At 33.6% G+C, this 25,098-nt stretch overlaps 1 protein-coding gene across 6 annotated transcripts in view; it reads left to right on the forward strand.

The window, feature by feature from the left end:
- Positions 1 to 25,098, forward strand: part of GRIK2 (glutamate ionotropic receptor kainate type subunit 2) — a 670,394-nt gene that overhangs the window by 636,431 nt on the left and 8,865 nt on the right. For all 6 annotated transcript variants that reach the window (XM_086707502.1, XM_086707501.1, XM_086707504.1 and 3 more), the window contains exon 16: positions 18,307 to 18,557. In XM_086707502.1, the coding sequence (XP_086563628.1) occupies positions 18,307 to 18,557 (251 nt within the window). The remainder of the gene's footprint in view (positions 1 to 18,306; positions 18,558 to 25,098) is intronic.

Genomic DNA, 25,098 nt, shown 5'->3' on the forward strand with positions numbered 1-25,098 from the left:
TATGATAAATGTTTATTAATATTTGAGTTTTCATAATTCCTGCTTGAGGAGCAAAGTTTTTGTGTTGATGGAGTCCTCAAACGGTGGCATTCACCATAGTTAGATCTGGTATGATTCTTTCCCTTGGTAAGAATTACATAATGAACTCACCAACTTCATGAGTTCGTGTACCATTTATCTGGAATTTGTAATGAGTGATTTCTTTGCTAACTTTTCAAGTATACTTTCATTCATTTATGAAAAGGTGTATAAGCAAATTTATATTTTAGGCAATAGACCAATAATGTGCTATTAGAAAGTATCATCATTTGCAACAACCTTGCAATACGCGAGAGGGGTATTATGCTAAGTGAAGTAAGCCAGAGAAAGACAAATACTGTGTGATTTCCCTTATATCTGGAATCTAAATAACAAAATGAACAAGGAAATAAAAACAGAAACAGACTCATAGATACAGGAAACAAACTGTTGCTTACCAGAGGAGGGAGGGGTAGAAAGGCAGGTGGAATAGGTGAAGGGGATTAAGAAATAGTAACTTCTAGTAAGAAAATAAATATCATTAAGATGCAATGTCCAGCATAGGGAATCGAGTCAATAATTGTAATAGTTGTGTATGGTGTCAGATGATATCTAGACTTAACGTGGAAATCATTTTGTAATGTATAAAAATACTGAATCGCTATGATGTACAACTAAAGCTAATAAGATTTATGTCAATTATAGTTCAATTAAAAAATGTCATCATATAGTATTATGCCCAATGATATTCTTTTTTTCCCCCAATGATATTCTAAGTTAGCCTTGTCTTTTAATCTTGGGCAAGTCACTTGAGTTATGACTTCTAGATTTTTTTTAAATTGGTAAAATTAGGTTATACTAAAAACTTAAGGTCTATTTAATTTAAACTTACAACAATTTTTCTGATACTATGCTTGACAAATTCTGAGAGTTTGTTCTAAATTGGGCTAGAAACTACATGGAGAAATATGGTTCACTGATGTCTTAGAATAAATTTTAAAACTTAAGCACAGTTGTAAACACTTATGAGGGCTGTGAGCAGTAATTTGTTAGGCTCTCATTGGCTTGCAGTTTCATTTGGAAAGAGCTAGAGCAAATAAATGTATTTTTCAGTGTTGTTTCTGAAAGAAGTGAAATTCTCATATGTCTTCACCATCTTCTGCTGCTTTATATTATCTGGATGAAGGCAGAGATTTTTGTTTCTTTGTTGTCGTAAGCCTACGCAACTGCACCTGCATTCTGTGGACCCGCTATCATTTGTTGAGCACATAAATTCGACATCTGAAAATATGATCGTGCAGCAAGATTTATAAGCAGAGAAAACAAGTACTTTTTATAGCTAATAATGAATGTGGCATTTTACATTATTAAATGTGATGACCTCAGTAAACTAACTTGAGAAATCCAGGGTAATGAGAAGTAAGATTTGAGGAAGTGGTGTGAGAACTTTGCAGACTAGCACAGGTATTTTAGTTAGTGATAGTTACATAATAGCACTTATAATTTTAAAATTTCCAAAATAATTTTGACTTCTACTTAATATAAAACCTTGAACTTGAAATATTTTTGTTTGCTTGCTTGTTTGTTGTTGTAAATACGATGTACCAGTGTACCAGGAATGTCTCTATCATACTATCTCACTTTGAGGAAATGCTTACTAAAAGTAAATCAAAATAGTGTATTATACAAATCTCAAAAACCCACTGGGTTATTTCTGGTGTGAAGACTATTTTAAAAAGAAAGATAATAGTTGAACTAGTTCTCTTTTTTAATTTTTAAAAAATTTTTATTTATTTATTTATTTATTTATTTATTTATTTATTTATTTATTTTGAGAGAGAGAAAGACAGAGCATGAGCGGGCAAGGGGCAGACAGAGACAAAGACACAGAATCCTAAGCAAGCTCCAGGCTCTGAGCTGTCAGCACAGAGCCTGATGTAGGGCTTGAACCCATGAACTGTGAAATCATGACCTGAGCCAAAGTCGAACACTTAACCGACTCAGCCACCCAGGTGCCCCAATACTTGAATCAGTTCTAAGGAGTTCTCTGTTATAATTTATTGAAGCATACAAAAGGAAATTTTCAATCCCTCCTTACCCCTGACACTGTTAACCCCTGACACCTTTTATTAAAAGGTAGAGACTTATTAAGGAAAATATAAAACAATTCAAAATATTAATAGATATACAAGCTATATTTTAATATAACTTTTTGAATTGAGAAAAATATACTGGGCACAGCACTTAGAATTTCTATTTCCTCTAATTTAAAGCTTATCTTTTAGATAAGATGAAAGAACAAAACAAATTAAACTATAAGCCTTAGGATGTAGTTTTTTTCTTTTATCTGTTCAACTTAGCTGATCAGATCAACTTTTGCCCTTCTTAAGAAAGCTGAGTTATTGTGGAAAATATTCATTGATTTTGGCAAGGGCACTTGCTTGAGAAACTTATAGATATCAAGTTGTATCTAAATGGATTCACTTCTTTGTAGTGTGTAGATAAATGGGGGAATACTAGTATGTTAGTGTTTTCATTAAAGTAATTTTTTAATTAGACAATAGCACATGATAAATTTCTAACTTTTATAGGACATTCTTGGAATTTTAATGTAAAATTATCAATACATGGGAATAAAAATTCAAAATCTGAAAAATACTATGATATAGTAAAATAATAGACCAAGAAGAATATTTTAGCACATTCTTCTTTATAGTCAAAGCCAAATATTAACTTTAATTTACTAAACTCTCATATCACTAAAAGTTATTTAATGCATGTAGCCTATATTTTATTTTTAGTCTAATTCTGAATGAGATAAAGTTGAAAACAATAATTTAAAGGAAAAATATTCAAATCATTCACCTGCATGTATTGCAATATACTTTTTGTTTCTCTTATTTAGATAACTTGTTTTCTTCTGTTTGACAGGATGTTAAGTTCTTTAGTGAATTGTATTTTATTCATTCATAACAGTGTAAAATGAATTTTGATTGAGACTCCATACATTATAAGTGAATCTTAACTCTCATATCGTTTCATCAGAGAAGTACTATCTAGAAAGAGGCATTTCATACTTCACTCCCTTAAATACTTGACTTCTGAGAAAAAGATTCCAGGGAGTAATTTATGATTTGCTCTGCCATACTTCTACTAGAAATATGGCTTCATGAATTATTTATATTTATTTAGTCATTAATAAACACAAGGACATGCAACTCTAGCACTTGAATGAGATTTCTGACTTCCCATAAACTTTCAGCCAATATCATAATCTGCATTTGCAACTAGTTAACTAGCATTTGCCTATTGTATCATCATTGTTCAAGTATATTAAAGATTATTGATAATATATTTACTTTGAAAATTTTGTTTAAGCATAAATCAAAAAAAAATTCATTCTTGTATGAAAACGTTAATTGAAGCTCTTGTTCTTTTCACAGCAAAAGTTAATGAGGTCAGTATATTCAAAGCAGAGACATGTGGGCTCAGGTTCTGAAAATTTAGATCAGTACCAGAAATACCTCAGGATTTTGAGTGCATATTCTGCAGGAGCTATGATCCATAGGGAAAATTTCATCTTTACAAATACCATAAATGTGATCAAAGAGGAACTCTCTTTGATTTTAGTGTTGTTCAGATGGTCAGACATTGTCAAAGAGGCACATGTGATTACGTGCAGGAGGTTAAAACAGAAAAGACTGTCTCTTTTGGAGTGAGAAATCAGAAATATTTCAAAAATTATATATATTTTCCTTTGTCCCCCAATAGCCCATGCAACTTCTTGTTAGCCTGCAAGGTAGGCCTCCTCTGGTGTGACTCATCCAGGGGCAACCCTCACCATTCATCATTCTGAGTATGATGATAACTGCCCAAAGTGTGCTGTGAAATCGCTGAATGACTCCGGTATAAGCTATTTAATTAGGGAAGCTCTGTTTACGCAAAAATACCTTAGTGGAGCAATCAACAATGATGTGAAGGCAAATGCTCAATAAGCAGATGCTGGTTTAATTAAGCTTGGGGTGACATCACATCCCTTTCACAGTTTTCCTGACGGCAGCACTGTTATTTCAACGTAATATTTACTGTATGGTAGGTTTTTGAAGTTGTAGGTGTTCTTACTCTTAAGTTAACTGAACTTCCTATGCCATTCAAAAGAATTAAATTAAGAAACACACACACACACACACACACACACACACATAACAACTCTAGATGGGGTAAAGCAAAAAAGCAAATCTCAGCAGTTTTCATTAAGGAATATTTAAAATGTGTGAGCAGTTGCAATCTTGACTTTTAATTCACCATAGGTGGTAATCTATTTATCTGAACAGGGAGCATTTCTACTTAATGGCATTTTCTACTGCATTGCCTCCCTTCTTACTGCCCAGACTAAAAGCCTTCTTGGTTTCTCTCTTTCGAATATTGAATGCACATTGTACTTTGAAGACTAGGCAGACTCAGCAGTCCATGAGCTGGTAGGAAAGCAGCAGTCTCAAAAAATCCATTAGGGCCAGTTGGTGTTATTTTGGTTTGCTGTGTTCAATTTGGTAGAAATATTATAAAGTGACTGAACGGTCTCATTAAAACTATTTCTATTTTTAACAAGGAGTTAATAGCATGCTTCATTTGTTACTTCCTCATGACTTTAATCACATATATAAAATATGTGTCAGCTGAGAAGGGGATGGAGGGATTGTGTTCATGTCTGTGCATATTGTTGATGCAAAAGTTTTCTATAATATAATTTGTTCCCATTTTACGTGTGGGCTTAACTCATTAGTAAGTTTTAAGCAGTCAGTGAATAACTATTTCTGTGAACAAAATCCAAATTAACTCAGTCATATCATAATCATACAACTACTGAAATAAGTGTAATACATGAAGATGTGGAAATATAAAAATGAAGAAAAGACTAATGTAGATATTTTTATAATGCTTTTGAACACTAAGGTTAGATTTAAAGATCATTTTATCACACACAAAATTGTTATATACATTTTATTTGTTATATTATTTAATTATAAATGCTAGGATATATTCCTATTTGATAATAGGGTTTTAATTTTACCTTTGTAAACTGTTTTATAACAAGTTTTATGTTAATGAATATGAAATAGTAGTAATCCTATTAATGATTCTCAAGTAACTTTTATCTCATTACAGTGCTCTTACCCATAATCAGGTAAAGCAAAAAATGTTGCAATAGGTTGTATCATTGACTCTTTTTAAAAAAAAATTAACATTTATTCATTTTTTGAGAGACAGGGAGAGAGAGAGAACAATCAGAGGAGGGGCAGAGAGAGAGAGGGAGGCACAGAATCCGAAGTAGGCTCGAGGCTCTGAGTTGTCTGTACAGAGCCTGATGAAGGGCTCAAAACACAAACTGTGAGATCATGACCTGAGCCCAAGTCAGACGTGTAACCGACTGAGCCACCTTTATGGTAGAAGTATACAACTTTAACATATGAACAATGTAAAATTTTTTTCTTCACTTCTATTTTCTAATGTTAAATGCATGAGATCTCACTGCTTGCTTTCTTTCTTTCTTCTTTCTTTCTTTCTTTCTTTCTTTCTTTCTTGTTCTTTGATGAAGTGGGAGATACACATTTGGTATTAGGAGAGGCATGTTGTTTGTTTAAGGCAGATGCCAGTGTTTATAAAAATAGAAATCAGTATTAGAAGCATGTTTTTTTCTCTGTTTTGCTCACCATCCATTTCTAAAATTCTCAATCCATCATATAATAAGTACTATAATATTCATCATTATAGATGCATAAAATCGCTGGCCTTCAGTTCTTCAGCTTTACTGAAGTGAATGAATACATTTGTCTTCATTAGTTGAACATAATGCACAAAAATTGATGCAAATTATTCATCTTTCTGCAGGTCAAACCTTCCATTAAAATGCATTCTATCTTTTCATTGCATAAGCAGCATAATTTTAATGTTGGTGAAGCGATTTTGCAAGGCTAAATCAAGATCTAATAATTTTCAGGGCCTGAATTAAACAAAAAAAAAGTCAAATTACACTTGTAGAAGTTGTATATTTCTGGCATACTGTTAAAGTCTAGATTTCCTGTCACTGAAAACAGATGAGAGTCTCAGTAAACTATGCCTGCTCCACAGATCATCAACAAACTCTGCGTGCTAGAATCTAGGAAGCTTCCAGAGGGAATTTGATGAATTGTAAGCACCAGTGTGAGCAGTTTTCATTAATAGTGTAAATGCTGACCAAATGGTGCCCAAAAAATGCATAAATGGATAATTTTCATGAAAACAGAGCTAGTTCTGATAGATTTTATATGCAAACATTGGATCATTTCATTCATTTAATTAGCGTCTTGTGCAGATTTGTCCAAGGCCATGGGTTCAAACTCTATTATAGATTAGTTAGCCAGACTGACTATGCCAGATTGTTACCCTTTGGTTTGTAGGACTAAGTAAGATCAATCATTCTTACAGGGGAAAAGAGTCAAAGCACAGAGGTAAAATGTGTAAATACTAGATTCCAAATATGGCTGCCTTGCATTTGATGGTCCTCATGTGAAGGGCATTTTCTTAGCATGCTGTATAGAATGTGGGGCCATTGTAGTCAGGTGACTTATGTTCAAACCCATTGGAATGTCATAGGTGTCTTAGTTGATGTCACTGAACCTGTCTGAGACTCAGCATCCTCATCGGTAAGTGAGGGTAAACATGTCTACATAATTGGGTTGTAATAAAGATTGGGGTGCCTGGGTGGCTCAGTCCATTAAGTGTCCAACTTCAGCTCAGGTCATGATCTCACAGTCCGTGAGTTGGAGCCCCGCATTGGTCTTGGTGCTGACAGCTCAGAGCCTGGAGACTGCTTCGGATTCTGTGACTCCTTCTCTCTGCCCCTCCACCTCTTACGCTCTGTCTCTCTCTGTCTCTCTCTCAAAAATAAATAAACATTAAAAAATTGTTTTTAAATAAAAAAGATTGAACATATTATATTTGTAGTATTTGGATCAGGACACACGCACCACAAAGAATTACAAAGGACTGTCTTAAATGTTTTATCATTATTGAAACGATGTATTGTGGTTTTTAAGTTATTTGTATCTTAGGTTTTTGCTGTCTATTCTTTAAGTCATCAGACATATCAAATATATTGTAGATAAGGCAGATTGTTAATATAACCCATTCCTAACCACATGGAAATGTTTTCCTATGGAACTTAACTAGGGTTTTGCCATCACGTAATCAGTATACTGTAGTTAGCTAACCATCATTTGGGGGGAAGAAGGTGATTGATATCTACTCTATAAAGATGAGATAATTCCTATTGTAGACCATTATATAAATAAATAAAATACAGTTTTTCCTTCCAAGCATTTCTTGAATGTTTAGTGAACAGAGTCCCAAGATGTATTCAGAGAACAGTATCTCTAAAGACATGTATTCTTCCTTTGTATTTGGTTTATCTATAAGAAATTTTATCATTGTACAACCTGCTTCCCTCTGTAAAATAATGAACACAAAATATAGATATACAACATCCCCTTTCTTAAGGAGACATTTGTGAAAAAATAAATTGAACACAAATTATGGAGAATACAACCTGGAAAGGTGGTCTGGTATATAATGCAGGGACTCAGTGGTAGATTTCAGTGAGGAGAAAGCAGTCAGATCAAATTGCAATCAGACTTGAGCTCTACTTTAGAGGATAGATACTTAATCTTTTCAAAAAGACATCCTCTCTCCCAATTTTGGGGTACTTGATGGTTAACTACAATGATGACTTATTTAAAATGGTCCAACTTTTGTAATTTGTTCATTATAGTTTGATATTAGATTTGGAATGAAAACATCATACTTAGGAAAGTATTGCTGACATTTCCATTCTTATCACTATTCAAATGATTACTATGCAGATGAAAAATTGTAAGGAAGGCAGGATTCCAGTATAAAACTATTTCTATTTTCATACTTAGTGTCAGAGTTTCATGATTTAATACACAGAGAAGAAATGTGACCACAAATCTACTTCACCAGCTACTTTTTAAATAATATATATGAAAGATGTCAGCACCAGTGAAAATAGTTTACTTTTTCATAATATGCTGATAATATTTGCCCTTCTTATTCTTTTCACATAAGTTAGAGACTATTCAGAATATGAATAAAGGGCAACTGGCTAAAACTCATACTGTATAACTTGAATTTTTTATTAATAGACTTTTTTGTGCTTCATATAAGCATCTCCTTTTGTTATTTTAGATACTTGAATGTTCTCCTGAGGATTCTGCAAATAGTCTTTCAAATAGAATACATTTACATTGCTTTTCTATAGAAGTCATAAAGACATTGCATTTTGAGGTCTACTGCAAAGGGAAAAAAACACAATCTCTATCAAATTTAAGCCAGTTATTGATTTTGAATATGCATACTTTAAAATTTGCTATATCTATGATGTCCTTGGTGGTACATCCACTTGATATTTATATACATATTTGCTCCCTAAATGCATGTAGTCTCTGCCTTATGGTTTTTTACTTTTCCTCTCTCATTTCTACTTTAACAATGCATTTATTTTTGGCTCCATTCCATCATGACCCTGATATCTTATACCTAATTCTATCTTCTGTATCTAGAAGAAATTAACTAAATGAGTTTGGGATGCTTTCACTATCATTTTTCCTTCCCATATATACCTTCCTAAAACAGAAATGTGATAGAAAGGAAATAGAAGAAATGTAGGCAAAAAGCAGCAAAAGAGAGTTATTTTCCCGACCCTTATTTTCAAAGCAATGCAATCTTTTTTTGTACCTACTCAGCAGACTAAGATAGTTTCATCTGTTACAAGACTATATAATATTATGTTCTTCATTATAATGATCCTCATATTTATAAAATGCTATCCAATATATGTATTCTTTGTTGCAGTGAAAACTCTAGAAAGGTAGTGCTCATGTGACATTATGCATCACTATATGCCTGGAATCCAACACCTGTGATAAGTACTATACACACCTGTGTGTCTAATATAGTAAAACAAAACAAAACAAAACAAACAAACCATGATTCAGACATGGTCCCCCCCACCCAGGGCATTCATATTATCACTTAGTAGGGAAAGAAACATGAAAAAACATTAGAATATGATATACCAAATGCTGTCCTAGAGTATCTGTAATGCCATTGCACCAAAAAAGAGGGATCCTGTATATCTCTGTGGCAGTCAAGAAAAAGTGTGCAAGTATAGTGAAGGATGAACAGAAATTTATCTGAATGAGAAGTTCAACCAGAAAATTGGAGGAAGTGTGGAAATGTGGCTCCCCAGGCAATGGGAAATACATTTAATGTGTATTGCTAGCAGGTTAGATGTAAGGAGAAGTGGATAAAATAAGAGAAGAAGCCTGTGATAGATTGAAGAAAGGATTGTGTAACACATTTAGGGATGGAGATTTTATTCTATAGCTGTAGAGCACCACCGAAAAATTTTAAACAAGGAAATGATGGTCCTAGATATCCAATGCAGAAAGATTACAAGGTATCATGGAGAATGGATCACTTTTATCTGTTGTTTACCACTCTGTGATTATAATGTTGACAATTTGATTTCAAGATCAGATTACTCTTCTATTACTATGATTCTAATTAATGGACTCCTTATACTCCTATCAAATTGAAGGGTTTTGGTAAAGAGGGAGATAGAACTTCATACCAATTTAGCTGTTATCTCACAGGAAGTGTGAAATGGGCCCCATGAAAGTATTTAGTTGCTGTATATATTAAATGCTTCATTTGAAATAAATATATTATAATCATTATATATAGATTAAATATCTAGGTATAGTTTGGGTTCATATGAAATGACTAAAGATAACATTGCAAGCACGCATGACCAATTATTTAGTAATTAATATATTATTTTATTTATGCATGTGTTCACCCAACAAATATTGTGTCCTTATTGTGTGTTGACAAAGCAAATAAAACCCCTGCCCTTATGGAATTTATAACTTATTAGGGTAAATGAGCATTAACTAATCACAGAAATTAATTTTTAGTTACAAACTGAGACAAGTTCTAAGAGATAATGAACAATGATGCTATGGTACTGTATAACAATATTATTGACTGAATAAAATGGGAAATGAATAAAATAAGTAAATAGAAACACTGAATAAATCTGGAAATATAGAAATATAAAATTAAATCTGAAATGTAAATGTAAAATTTGTCTCAGCACTTCTTAAAAACAAATATGGGAAGGAAAATGTCCTTTGAGATAATAAAACCCATCTTCTGCTGAGGCAAAGGCTCTAAGAGAATGTGCTCTGGTTCTATCTTTATTGGAAGATTTGATGGAAAGAATGGTAAAAAATAGATACAGCTCTAAAAGCACTCAAAATTTGTTGTGCATTTATGGCACTTAGCACTCATCTCAGGATAGGGAGCAGGGAGTCATTTCATAAAATTTCACATTGCCAACAGCACTGTAATTTAAGAATGGAAGTTGAAAGTTCCAGCAGACACCCTCAGATCTTCTGGGCTAGCTGCTCTTTTACTTATTAAAGCACTGACCAAGGAAAACTGCTGGCTGTTGATTAAATGCAAGGAATGCATAAGAACTTATAAACTGACTTGTTGCCCAAACTTATTCCATAAGGTCAATATTAGAAGTGTGAAATAAGGTTGTTTATGGACTCTACTTATTCTACTGATTTTAACAAGAGCCTTAGAAGAAGTCCTATATCAGAAGTTCTACCCTGACATATTTTGGCTATATCATACTCTATATATTATAATTGATTGGATATTCATTCAAAAAGAATTTGTTGAATGCTTGCCGTGTGATAGGCACTGTGCTAGATGATGGGTGAAATAAGGTGAATAATGAATGCTTGATTATCAATAACTGACAAGTAGCCTTGTCTTAAGCCCACACTTAAAGGGCTTCAAGTTCTTGGGTATATGTTTTAGAAACATTTATCAGATGAAACTCTTTCAGGGGTGCCTGGGTGGCTTAGTCAGTTAGACTTCCGACTTTTGATTTCGGCTCAGATTTCGGCTCAGGTCATGATCTTGTGTTTCGCCAATTGGAGCCCTGCATTGGGCTCTGCGCTGACAGTGAGGGACCTGCTTGGGATTCTCTCTTTCTCCCTTTCTCTCTTCCCCTTCTCCGCTCTCTCTCTCTTAAAATAAACAACAAAAAAGAAAATGAAATTCTTTCAAAATAAAAGGAATAATTAGGGAATTATTAAAGTTCTTTGAGCCAAGCCCTTGAAATAACATATGCTTAGTGATTATGGTATAGTCTCATACCCACAAGATATGTACATAACTGTATTTCATAAAGTGCACAATATCTTGGAGTAATGACCAGCTAGAAGAAATCTAAAATTATGAGTAGTCTACTTCAGAGAAATATCTTCCCAGACTCAAAGGGAGCAACTACCAGAATGTTACTTAAGTCTGTGTCATTCCCAGCACACAATATCATCATAATGATCTGGATAACTACAAAATATAAAACAAAAGAAATTGAAGTTCTCTAGGACGTTGACAGAAAGGATTTGTCATTATGAAAAACAGCAGTACTTAGCCAGCCCCTCCAGATTTTAACAAAATGTTAAAAAGATTTTAATGCTGTTAGGAAGAACAAAGGCTGTGTACTCCCCCCCCCCACCCCAAATTGTTTTTTTCATCAATTTTAATATACAAATATATTTAAATAACTGTTACAACTCTTGATCCTCAAAAGTATCTAATAAGGGGACTCAAAAGCCAGGTGTGGAGACATGTCTTAAGGTGAGCAGTGTGATATGAATTTTTATGAGCTGATGCTTCATGAAGCATATAGAGCATTAGATGAAAAAGAGCATACAAAAAAAGAAAATGCAACTTGATGAGCTATGGTGTAATGATGTGTAAATTCAAAGCCAGGGAGGAAGATATCTAAGCAGGGACAAGCGGAAATATCTAACAAGAAACATAGTTTTGATGGAGAGTACTGACGTAATAAGAATAGTAATTATTGGGGGCACCTGGGTGGCTCAGTCGGTAAAGCATCTGACTTCAGCTCAGGTCATAATCTCACAGCTCATGAGTTCAAGCCCCACCTCGGGCTCTGTGCTGACAGCTCAGAACCTGGAGCCTGCTTCGAATTTTCTGTCTCCTTCTTTCTCTCTGCCCTTCCCCGTTCATGCTCTGTCTCTGTCTCTCTCAAAAATAAATAGACATTAAAAAAAAAAGAGTAGCAATTATTGTTATCTAAGGCAGTACTTTTCAAATTGAGATAAAAATAAAATAATTGAAGGGGCATTAATAGATCTACAGGGAAAATTATTTCCTTAAAAATAATTTAAACATTTTATGTATTTATTTATTTATTTATTTATTTATTTATTAAGTTATTTATATTTAGAGAAAGAGGACAAGGGAGGGGAAGAGAGACAGGGTGACAGAGAATCCCAAGCATGCTCAGCACTGTCAGTGCAGAGCCCAATTCAGGGCTTGATCTCAGGAACCCTGAGATCATAACCTGAGCTGAAATCAAGAGTCAGACACTCAACAGACTGAGCCACCCATGTGCCCTAATCTGATCATTTAAGCATTTTTTTTTAACTTTTTCCTTTTTGTAATGGATAGATAGAAGCTCGTATTTTGCTATCATATGATGTGAATTTATGAGAAGTGCATTTGTGATGGAGTATTCTTCAAATATCTGACCAAGGAATCCTTTAAAAATGAAACATAGATGTACATTTACCAAAAAAGGAAATCTGTGGAGAAAATCCAGTTTTGGAAATATTGGTATAATGAGTTTTAAAATGAGATATTTATACAAAGCAAGGGTAATCTTGTTTCTGACCTTTGTAATTAAAGCATATAGAAGCCTGATTTGAAAGTAAAGAAAATTTTGGCAGAATGGATAGGAAATTACCAGTGTATGGATATGATTTTAGCATATTTCACTGAAGCATGTCAAGTATCAGACAACTTGCTGTGCAACCTTTAAAGAGAAGCTATTTATCAATCAATATGCCTGCTCAAGAATTAAACATAATGCTGACCTCATTTGTTTTATCATTTCTATGCTATATAGATGTTTCGCACTAGGATAAGGAAAACATTGGTACATACTTAAAATTGTGAGTTTGTAAAGAATATGAAAATGACAAACAAATGGGCAGATCAATAAATTGTGTTTAGGCTTAGAGCCAAATACATGTAATAACGTGTGGCTTTCATCCTGTAAGTAAGACATTTAGAATAGTAGAAAGGAGGGGCGCCTGGGTGGCGCAGTCGGTTAAGCGTCCGACTTCAGCCAGGTCACGATCTCGCGGTCCGTGAGTTCGAGCCCCGCGTCAGGCTCTGGGCTGATGGCTCGGAGCCTGGAGCCTGTTTCCGATTCTGTGTCTCCCTCTCTCTCTGCCCCTCCCCCGTTCATGCTCTGTCTCTCTCTGTCCCAAAAATAAATAAAACGTTGAAAAAAAAAAAAAAAGAATAGTAGAAAGGAAGGGAAGGAGGGAGGGTAGGGAAGAGAGGAAGATGAGAAAGGGAAAGGAAGGGCAACAGGGAAGAGAAGTGAAGGAAAAGAAGGAAAGGAAACAAGAATTCAAGAAGAACAAAAAGAGAAGAGTATGAGAAATAGAGGAGGAAAGGCAAACGAATGAAGAGCTGGAAGGAAGGAAGGAATCAACTCAATTTCCTAAGCCCAGGAAGTTAGCTCTGAAATACTTGGTGGGACTTGTATTAATTGTTTATAATAATCAGTTTATTTTCCTAAGGAACTTTTAATCTATATGTTGGGAGGGATGTTACTGAAATTATAATTTTATGTAAAATTCTATTGTCAAAATTTGACATTTAGGGACATTTGGAGACAGTAATTCTTTTATTGAGGAAATTCTGAATAGGTGAATTTCTAGTTTTTATTTATGCCCATGCATGTACTATTACTATGTATCACTTGAGGCTGCCTCTGTGCCTCCTCAGTGCTCATTTTGAGCCCCAAGTCTTAGGCATCTGACATATGAAGGGATATCACTATGTAATAGTAATGGTTTCTTTGCTTCTTTTTTTCATTCTTTCTTTCCTTCTTTCTTTTCTTTCCTCCCTCTCTCCTTCCTTCCTTCCTTCCTTCCTTCCTTCCTTCCTTCCTTTCTTCCTTCCTTCCTTTTATAAGCTACAACCTTTTCTATCTGGTAAATGGGATCCTTTGGAAAATTGTAAACACACACACACACACACACACACACACACATTTTAAAAACATAACACGGGGCACCTGGGTAGCTCAGTTGATGAGCGTCTGACTTCGGCTCAGGTCATGATCTCACAGTTCATGAGTTCGAGTCCTGCGTCGAGCTCTCTGCTGACAGCTCAGAGCCTGGAGCCTGTTTCAGATTCTGTGTCTCCCTCTCTCTGCCCCTTCCCCGCTCATGCTGTGTCTCTCTCTGTCTCTCAAAAATGAATAAATGTTAAGAAAAAAATTAAAAGAAAACATAACAGTTTCTGTCAGTATGGACTATATGTTTAAATAACTGAAGAAAATTTCATTGTGAGCAAGAATATAAAAGAACCAAAAATCAGACATTACAAAGTGAAAATGGAAAGGCCAAATTCAGGTCTAAGAGAAATTTGGCATATCCTGCGTGATTAAAAAAAAAATGATTTATTTGCCAACATTTTAATGTAGAGAATTTTAGATAGAATGTTTCATGTGTTCTCACACACACACATACACACACACACACAACAAAATATCTGGCAACCCTATGTTGAAATTCTCGTAGAGTTTTACTAAAACTGGAGGTGAAAGTTAACCACTGGGATGTTGCAATTTTTCAGATATTTGTGTCTAAAGTGCTTTTTCACTCATTTATGGCTATCTGTCTGTCCTCTTAGGCATTTGAGGATTGACTTTTAGTACACTACTTTGCATTATAATAGATATGTTTACAATTTCCTCAGTAGTTTTCTAATCAATCTTCAAATCCTCTTGTAAAAATACACATCTTCCTTGGAGGCAGCCTTGCCGTGCACAAATGGCTGCTCTCGTTGCCACTCAGTGTTCTCGTGGTTCCCGCCTTGCCAGCATTTGGATTGAGGCTGGGTTGGAGTTTGGGCAAAACTGAAGCTCTATCTATCTAACTAATAGCTGTTCACTTCATTAGAGCTAAGTACTTGGCTGTTCATGCCACAAGAAGGATGAAAGATACTTTTGTTCTTTGATCTCAATGTATCCTTGAGATTTTTCAACTAGATGAAATTTCAGTCCATGCTTGACTTCAACTAATATCTATATAGAAATTCTTCTCAAGGAGCACCAAATGATATACTAAAAGAAGCAATGATTTATTATTGAATTGTTTCTTTAAAAATAATTACTTAAACTAAATCAGTGACAGAATAAGTAAAACATGGCAAGGATTTACTTTCATCACTTATGTTCCCTATATTATCTTGTTAAAGACCTCTAAATGAGGTATATTAACTTTGTAGCTTTGACTTAACCCAAATTCTATTTACACATTACTATATTTATGTTGGAAACAAGTATGGGGAGATTTGCTAGCAATGAGAAATTTTCAAGTTTACAGTAAGTGCTAGAAATAGGAAGCACAGCCAAGCAAGACATCAAAGCGTATCTATCTTTTCTTGAAAAGCGGGTTGCTTTTGTCTGTGCCTTACTTTGAGAAAGTAGGGGGAGAATATTGTGTTTGAAGATATTAGAATAAACATTCTAATGCAGTTTAATGGGTATGGCGAGTTGGCAATAAAATGGTATTCTTTCAGTATTGTTCAGGATGAGAAATAAGCTGGCTCAAAAATATTACTTGGCTACATCAAGACTTTTTCATATTTGAAAGTCTACTTTTCAAGTGACTATCACCCCAAATTTTGCTTACAATTGTGCTTCCAGAAAAGAAACCACATTTAAATTTTTTTTAATTTTTTTAAAATTTATTTTTGAGGGAGAAAGGAGGGGGAGGGGCAGAGAGAGAGGGAGACACAGAATCTGAAGCAGGTTCCAGGCTCTGAGCTGTCAGCACAGCGCCCAATGCAGGTCTCTAATCCGCAAACCATGAGATCATGACCTGAGCCAAAGTCTGACGCTCAGTCGACTGAGCTACCCAGGGGCCCCCAAATCACGTTTTATATTAGTCATATGTGGCCATTTTCACAAGTTCTATCAGCACAAATTTGCTTCAGATGCTATATTTCTAATTAAAAGACATATTTAATGAACTGCAATTCTGCTTAAAGGAGATTTTTTCCCCTCAATCGGACATTTATTTTGCTGAGAATACACATGGTTAATCAGAATGTCAATTCAACGTAAAAGTGACCTTGAAGCTGGTGCTAGGTTAGATGCAGTGAACTAATGAAAACTTGATAGCCAAACAGATGGCCTTAATTTATGGTTTTTAAATACATGTCAGAGAGACTGAAAACACTAGGTTTTTACTCTTACATTATGTTAGGAATGCCTCAGTCAGATATTATGCTCTCCATAATATGAAATATTTGTTGAGAGCCTATTATGTAAGAAAATATTGAGAATTATGGTAGATGATACATGATAGAAATAGATGATGGATAGATACACATAGATAGATAAATATAATCTATTCCAAATAGTTTATAATCTACATGGGAAAATATGTCTCATCCTGAAAGGTAAATAATAATAATAATAATAATAATAATAATAATAATAATAAAAGTGACCTAGGCTGAGTGTCTAGTTAGTGATCAAAGTAGAAAGGGACATCCACTGAGACTGAAGTGGGTGAGGGACTGATTTTAAACTAGATATTTTCATCAGAGTGGCATTTGGAAGAGAGCACAGCAAAGAAGCCAAGAGGCAGACATTCCTTTATTATCATGAAGAATTAAATGTACAGTGAAAATAAAATATTTGAGTTCTAAATATAGGAATGGATAATGTCCCTTTTTTAGGAAAGCTGGAGAAATGTTGTATAGAAGCATTATAGTTACACATTTCTTCTAAGATTAAGGATTACGTTGAAGAAAAAACTCACCAGCTGGATTTGGTAGATCATCACTCCTCCAACTTTTTCAACAGGCTATTTACTGCCTATGATTTCCCTTGTTTTTCTGCTTTTAGCCTGACTATTCCTGCGAAGAGAGTGAGGCTGAATTGGTTGTGTTATATTAAGCAAGTAAAAGCAAGATATATAGTGGTATCCCTTTTGAGACAGAAAAGTTTCCTGATGAGGTTTTTAATCACTCTTAGCAAAAATAAAGTTTCAGTATAGGTCCCTGTAGGTATATTTAAGTAAAAAAAAAAAGGTATCAGAGGCAATATTGAATACAAACTAAAATTAGTATTCTTATGTAAGCAGAAAAACTTATGAATGAGTATATGCAGAAAAATGGAATGTGCAGTATAGTGTTTGAGGAAAGAAGATGAAACTTTAGATACAGGCTATTTCCGGGTGGGAAAAAGAAGTAACACCAATCCCTTGAGATGGGTGTTGAAAGATGCTTGTAGTTCAATATTATTCTATGCTTCTGGGCAACCAATTAGAAAAGCTATTACTTATGATATGATGGCTAATGCAGATTAATATCTACCCCCATTACCATAAATACTAAATTTCATTTATACTGTTGCCACCACTGGAAAGAACATTTCCCTCCAAAGCACAAAATAATACATAAACTGTCCAAAAATCTTGTGCATTGTCATTATGATTTTTGAATGATCCATGTCCTGTATAAGCCTTTTATTTCTTTTATTCATATAAAATAAAAAAATAGAAATGATTACCTATGATTTGCAAAGTATTAGCTATCCCTGAATACAGCTTGTTAATCATAATTGCCTTAAATTATTGCACTTATTCATGCGAAACACAATTTGCCCCACAACTTTCCTAAAAATAGAGATTACTGGTTTATGAATGTTCTTTTTCAATGTGGAATGATTCCTAACTATTAGCGAACTATCCTGGCACTCTATAATGTCTTTTTTAGGTTTCTACCTCTGCTTTACTTATTTTCCAGTGCTGAGTTGTCTGCCTTTTAAAAAGAGACATTTTCTTCCTTAAAAACAAATTTTATTCTATCGTTCAAAATCAGAAAGGCACTACTTTATCTTGTTACTCACTTATCTTAACTGTCTGTTCTTTGTCATTTTCCAGTTGTTTTTTTCTGTTGAACATAAATACTGGATTACTTTGGAGTGTCTGGAAAAAGTTCTGCCCTCCTCTGATCATGTTAACCTTTAATTATAAAACCCCAGTTTCCTTGCAATAGCTAACCTATCTTCTCTCTTCTTAGGTTCTCCATACAGAGACAAAATCACCATAGCAATTCTTCAGCTGCAAGAGGAAGGCAAGCTGCACATGATGAAGGAAAAGTGGTGGAGGGGCAATGGTTGTCCAGAGGAAGAGAGCAAAGAGGCCAGTGCCCTGGGGGTTCAAAATATTGGTGGCATCTTCATTGTTCTGGCAGCCGGCCTGGTGCTCTCCGTTTTTGTGGCAGTGGGAGAGTTTTTATACAAGTCCAAAAAAAACGCTCAATTGGAAAAGGTAAATGTCACTTTTTTACAATTTAAGGCAATTGTTGTGATAATAAAACAAACTATTTTTGATCTTTCCAACCAAGGGTAATTCTTAGAACGGTGACCGCTAATTGTCTTCTGCCATTCGTTATCTAACAAAGGTTCACAGAAAGAATCATGATCAGCTTTGTGCTTTTTAATTTAAACATGGTATGTTTAAATCGAAGCCAGCTTCAGAACAAGTGGCTATTTCTCCTTTTACTGAAGCCTGAAAAGGAAGAGACTTTGGCTGCTTGAAGTTCTTTGTGGTTAGTTTAATGGAGGAATATAGTTAATTAATGAAGGAAGCAAAAATAAGAAATTGTAATATGAAGAGAAGTACTTCTCTGCAGATAAAGAGTGCTTTAAAATACAATCCTGAAGAACAGTTTCAAGTTAGAGGGTAAATGAAATTTTTGTTTGAAGATTTTTAGTGCAATAAATTTATAATGGAAAAAAGAAATCTTAACTTGCATTGTGGAAATAACAGCTAATTTTCTAAATTAGTGAATATGTGAAAATAGTGTGGTTCCTTTATTGCCATTTAATGTTACTTTTAATCCTTTATTCCTTTGCACCAGAGTCTTTAGAAGAATGTATATACACACCTGAGACTATTGCATATTTTCTTGGGATTTTAATACGTTTAATATTTTGTACAAATGTCTTTCTGTTCCATTCTTAAAAAAACTTGTGAATCTCATTCAAATTATATATTTATAGTGCTATAATTTCCTCAGTTCTATAAATATGAAGAATATTTATAGAAAGATCTCTCTTTCAGATGGTACATGCCACGTTTTGTATGTAAATTTATAGCTCTAAACATGAAATACTGCTTTACCATTTTTAAGTCTTCTGGCATTTCATTTACTTTTTGTATGTAAGCATCTCTGTTTTTAATTTTTTTAATGTTTATTTATTTTTGAGAGAGAGAGAATGTGAGCGAGGGAGGGGCAGGGAGAGGGAGACACAGAATCTGAAGCAGGCTTGAGGCTCTGAGCAGTCAGCACAGAACCCAACATGGGGCTGGAACTCGTGACTGTGAGATCATGAGATCATGAGCAGAAGTCAGATGCTTAACTGACTGAGCCACCCAGGGGCCCCTCTTTTGTTTTTAATAAAAAAACATTTTTTAGGGCTTAAGTTTTTAGACCTTGTGTCACAGTGATATTATGTTCCCTTTCATATTCAAAAGGTTTATCAATTTTTATTGGTAAATATGAAGAGTAAAAATATGAAATTAAAAATAATATCATACATTAAGGTAAATGTATTCTGCAAATATTCTTTGAGCACTTACACCTTTAAAACTATTTTTGAAAAGCAAAAACGTTTTCCTGTGTCTTTGGTAATTTATGTTGCAATTATCCTTCTGAAATCAAAATTTTGGATACAACATTTCTATATTTTTCCTTAACTACAGTATTTAACACTTCAAAATAATGTTTTTATAAATGACCATTTTGATAGTCTCATTTTATCCGTGAGGAAAGTAACCAATTCAAATTTTGAAAAATCTCCCCCACAATATCCAGGATGGCTATATCTGCTGACTTAGCTAAGTCAAATATTTGTTGTGACTGACAAGTAAGTCTAAGTACACTTTTTATGTTATGATCCTTTTTGTAGTGTCAAAATGAGTTTTAAAGTCAAATCCAAAGAACTAATCAAAGACAAAATATATTAACTCAATTTCCATTTTTACTATAATTTGCCAATAAATGTGTTATTTGGTTAGATAATGCTTAAAATGAGTCCAAAAATACAGAAGGAATTTGGGTTTTCTAATTGGAACCTCAAATCTTCTATATGTATTAAAGATATATCTCAGTATTAAAATAAAACAAATGAATTAATCTCTTTAAACATGTGGTGTTCTATTGCTCTTGTCTCTTTGTATCCTAGTCATATGATTTGCCTAGGCCATGTCTTTAACGCACAATTAATGTATAAACATTCTGTTAAAAAAAAACAGAACAAAAAACAAAAACAAAAAGCAAAGAATCTATGGATTTAATTCTGTAAAAAACCTTCTTCAATATCATTATAAATAACTAGTTTAGTTGGATTTTCCACATATCAACCAGCTCTCCTGAATTTCTATGGACCTGTAGGACCTAAAAAGTTAAGGAAAAGGAATGTAATGTATTGACTGAAATAGATGAAACATTACGTTGGAAAGAAACATCTATGTTGATATTACATGAGCATTATTAGTCATATTCCCAATGCTTTTCACACCCTGTCTCCACATAGCTTCCAAAATGAAATCCAAATTCACTAGCTTAGCACATGAGGCACTTCGGGATCTGTCCCTACCATTGGAGTTTTATTTTTTGCTTCTCTCCAATTTGTACCTTTACTCTGGCCAGACTAAATTACTTTCAATTTTACAAGGTCATTCAGCTTTTTCAAATCCTCTTCCATTTCATTTGAACAAATCTTGACCATTTTTCTACCTGGCAACCTCTCACCAGTCATTTTAGGTTAGGCATTCAAGACTAAGTATCAACTTGCCCAGAAAGCTTTCCTTAATCAATAGGATATAATGGATTTGGGTACATAACACAGTTATTTCCACAAGATGGTGTTAGGTTTTCATTTCCTATTTCAATGAAAAAAATATGACATGTACATTTCACTTTTTTATACTTAGGTGATTTCAGGTACTGTCATAATTCCAAAAACAGTTCCCCCTCCTTTGAGAAAGCTGGGAAGGTGTTTTGCCCATTTAAACCGCATCCATCATTAAGTCTAGATATCTTTTTTTTCTGTGAAGCTTCTGCATATCTCCATTCTCCCTTAGCACACTATTTTAAGCATTTGTAGCTTTTTCTGTGTGGTTGCCTCTCTCCCTTATTAGACTTTTAGTTCCTTTGGTCAAAGACCTAGTGTCTTTGGTTTGCATCTTTGAGGTCCCAAATAGTGCCTGTTGGCATAAGGTAGATTGATCTATCATCTATTTATTTACCTATTTCTTTGTATTTAAATTAATAATGAAGTTCATTCTAGTGAACTGTTTTAAAAAGTGTATCATAAAGAATAAAAAAGAACTGGGGCGCCTGGGTGGCTCAGTCGGTTGGGTGGCCGACTTCAGCTCAGGTCATGATCTCTCGGTCCGTGAGTTCGAGCCCTGCGTCGGGCTCTGTGCTGACAGCTCAGAACCTGGAGCCTGTTTCAGATTCTGTGTCTCCCTCTCTCTGACCCTCTCCTGTTCATGCTCTGTCTCTCCCTGTCTCAAAAATAAATAAAACGTTAAAAAAATAAAAAAAAAGAATAAAAAAGAACTATGTTTCTACATAGTTCAAAAGAACTATATTTATAAAACAAATACTTGTAGGTTTATTAAAAGTGACCCATTTTATTTAGTGGGATAAATTAGGTTCTTGGGCTCAATTCTTCTTTAACTTTCTTGAGAAAAAGATTTTATTTAGTTATACAGTTTGTTTAGCACCTTACTTAATTTATTAACACTAGCCATAAAATATTCCTAGATTTTATCCTGAAATATGCATGAGGACATATAGAAGTTCACAGTTTATTTACACTTATAATTGTGCCTTTAATTACATTTTAAAAATAAGGTAAATATTTGTGAAATCATTCATTTACTCAATAATTATTTATTGAGAGCCAAACATGCAATGAATTATATTTTCCACATTGAAGGTAAGCAACGATATATTATTCATAATTCCATAATTCTTTTCCCTTCTCTTTCTCCATTTTCTTCCTTCTTTCTTTGGACTATAGTATTCCAGTATTTAAAAAATGAAATTTCTTCTCTTTATCTAAATAGGCTGCCCGATACAATATAGACACAATTCTAGTTGAATATGAACTTTATGGAAAAATTTATGAGTAGCTAATAGCTTCCCATGTCAAGTCTTACCTCTAATGAGGATAATAAAATTAATAGCTATTATTATTACTATATAAAGTGGAAAATAAGATGTCTTTTATAGCACATATTTTATAAAATATAAGTGGAACAAATAGGTCTTGATGACTATAACTTTATATTTTCAAGTTGTTTGATAATTAAGAGTAGTATAAAAAATACCATTTTTAAATGAAGGCAGGTTAAATTGGAAAACAGAAGAAAATGCTGAAATATATAGACTTTAAAAATTCAAAAACTGTAAATTGCATTCCTTTCAGATAACCACAAGATGGTGTATTACAATTTTCATAATAATTCATGGTTTTAATTTTGATGCAAATATTAATGCATCAAAGATACATTGCTTTTCATTTATTCAAACTTTTAAATAAATAAATATTTATTTTTCTGATTTTTCCAAAGTATAACTTGACCATTTGGAAAGATCCTCGAAAAAGCTTTTCTTTTTCTATTACGTCTGAAAAAGTAACTAATCAACATGTGAATTTTCTAATTTATTTCTTCTTGCCTTACCTTTTCCCTGATTTAAAAAAATATTACTACTTAAGTTTCACTCAGTAAGAATCCAAGAAACTGTTGTGTATCTGAGGCAATTATCCGTTCATTTCAGGTTACGTGGATATGTTTGAAAGTCCTGTTTCTCTCTAAGTCTTACTGTATAACTGAAAAAAGCTACTTAATATACAGAATTTTGTTTTGCCCGGTAGTATGTATTAGAGTATATTGGTTTTGTAAGCATGAATTAGAAGTGATTGTAATAATTTTAATTTTCATTAAACTATTTTATGACATAATTAATTTATGTTTAAAAGTACTCATTTCTTAAATATTTTAAGATGTCCTCTTTTAAAAGATGTACATAATTCTGACTTCTTTTGATTTCCACAAGAATAGCAATATAACTTACATAGTTTAATATTTTGTCTGATTTATATACAGAAATATTTTCTTTCTTGTGCAATTGAAATGTATTTGCCTGTAAAGATTGTTTTTGTTGAATAGTTTGAACATGAATCTTTGAGTTTCCTGACATGAAAAATCTTAGCAACAAAAATACTCTTTATTAAGTATAACAAAATGTCTTAAAAATGTCTGAGAAATAAAAAATATAAATTATTGCTCAGATATTGAATTTGTATTGATTTGAGTTTTCCTTTAAGATGATTGAAGTACATTGTAAGAACTATTTTGTATTGTTGGTTTCCATGATATAGTACATTTTAGTCAATGCAGTTCTTTGTATTATAGAATGCTGGTATATCATACTCCAGATAACCTCTAAATAATGATGTTTTTTCCAGACACTGAAAGTTAAAAATGTTTTTGAGAGCACATACAATGCTCTTTGGTCTAGAGTTGAATAACAAATGTAAAAGGAAGTTGTAACTCACAGAAGAAGGCCAAAGGAATGAAAACAATGCAATTTGGGGGAATGATAAAGAGAAAATCAGGGTGGTTTAGTTTAAAGCTGCAAGACTAAGGGGCGCCTGGGTGGCGCAGTCGGTTAAGCGTCCGACTTCAGCCAGGTCGCGATCTCGCGGTCCGTGAGTTCGAGCCCCGCGTCGGGCTCTGGGCTGATGGCTCAGAGCCTGGAGCCTGTTTCCGATTCTGTGTCTCCCTCTCTCTCTGCCCCTCGCCCGTTCATGCTCTGTCTCTCTCTGTCCCAAAAATAAATAAACGTTGAAAAAAAAAATTTTAAAGCTGCAAGACTAGGGATCCTAGATGAAAGAGTATGTCTTAGGAAACACTTTCAAAGCTGACTGAATCTGTATTTCATGGAACCAGAAGAATGAAAACAGGTTGTTGCTTTCAGAATGCCGAAGAATTTTGTTCCATCAGGAGTAATGCTTTTTACAAGAAGTCATTTATTGAATAAGATATAGGAGTGCAAACACTCTTATAAATCAACAGTACAGATTTCAATATTTACCTTTTGCAAGTAATGCCTATTAACAAAACACAGAATATCTGTGCCTTTCATTGACTTAATGCATGAAATTTCAATGACATTTAAAATTTTAGAAGTTAAAAGTTCTAAGTAAATTTTCAGTATAATAAAATTTAGCCATAAAACATGTTGCTATTCAAAAGTTAAAAGTTGCAAAAAAAAAAAAAAAACAAAAACTTTGGACAAATAGTTCATTATGTATTGTCTAAGTTACTGCTTTTCTCTGAAAGCAGAGCATCTTTTCATTTCTATAAATGACCTAAATAAAGATTAACTGGATGGCTTTTAAAAATGTTTTTAAACATAAATATAAAATCATACTTAAAAATGAGATGCCAGTCTTTATTTTATTCTCCAACCTAGTTCCAAATCAGCAAAAGGATTTTTAAGTCATTTGTTTATGATGAGCCATCCTGTTTACGCCCATAAATGATGTTTTAAAATTGTAGCTTGACTGATAATAATTTCACTACCTTGTTTTTAGAAATGACTTTAGAGTTTCTAAAGAGCAATGTCTCATTTGAATACAGTGTTACCCTGAGGAGTGTGCAATGATCATTATCCATATTGTGCAGATGAGGTTTTGTCCCAAGGGTCAAGTGGTTCCCAAAGTCAAAGATGCCTCGTCTCACATGACTTCAGCTGTAACATATTGCACAAGTGGAGGCAGCATAT

Source organism: Puma concolor, chromosome B2, assembly GCF_028749965.1.
Source record: "Puma concolor isolate L17-30 chromosome B2, mPumCon1.1.hap2, whole genome shotgun sequence".
In the NCBI taxonomy this organism is placed as follows: Eukaryota; Metazoa; Chordata; class Mammalia; order Carnivora; family Felidae; genus Puma; species Puma concolor.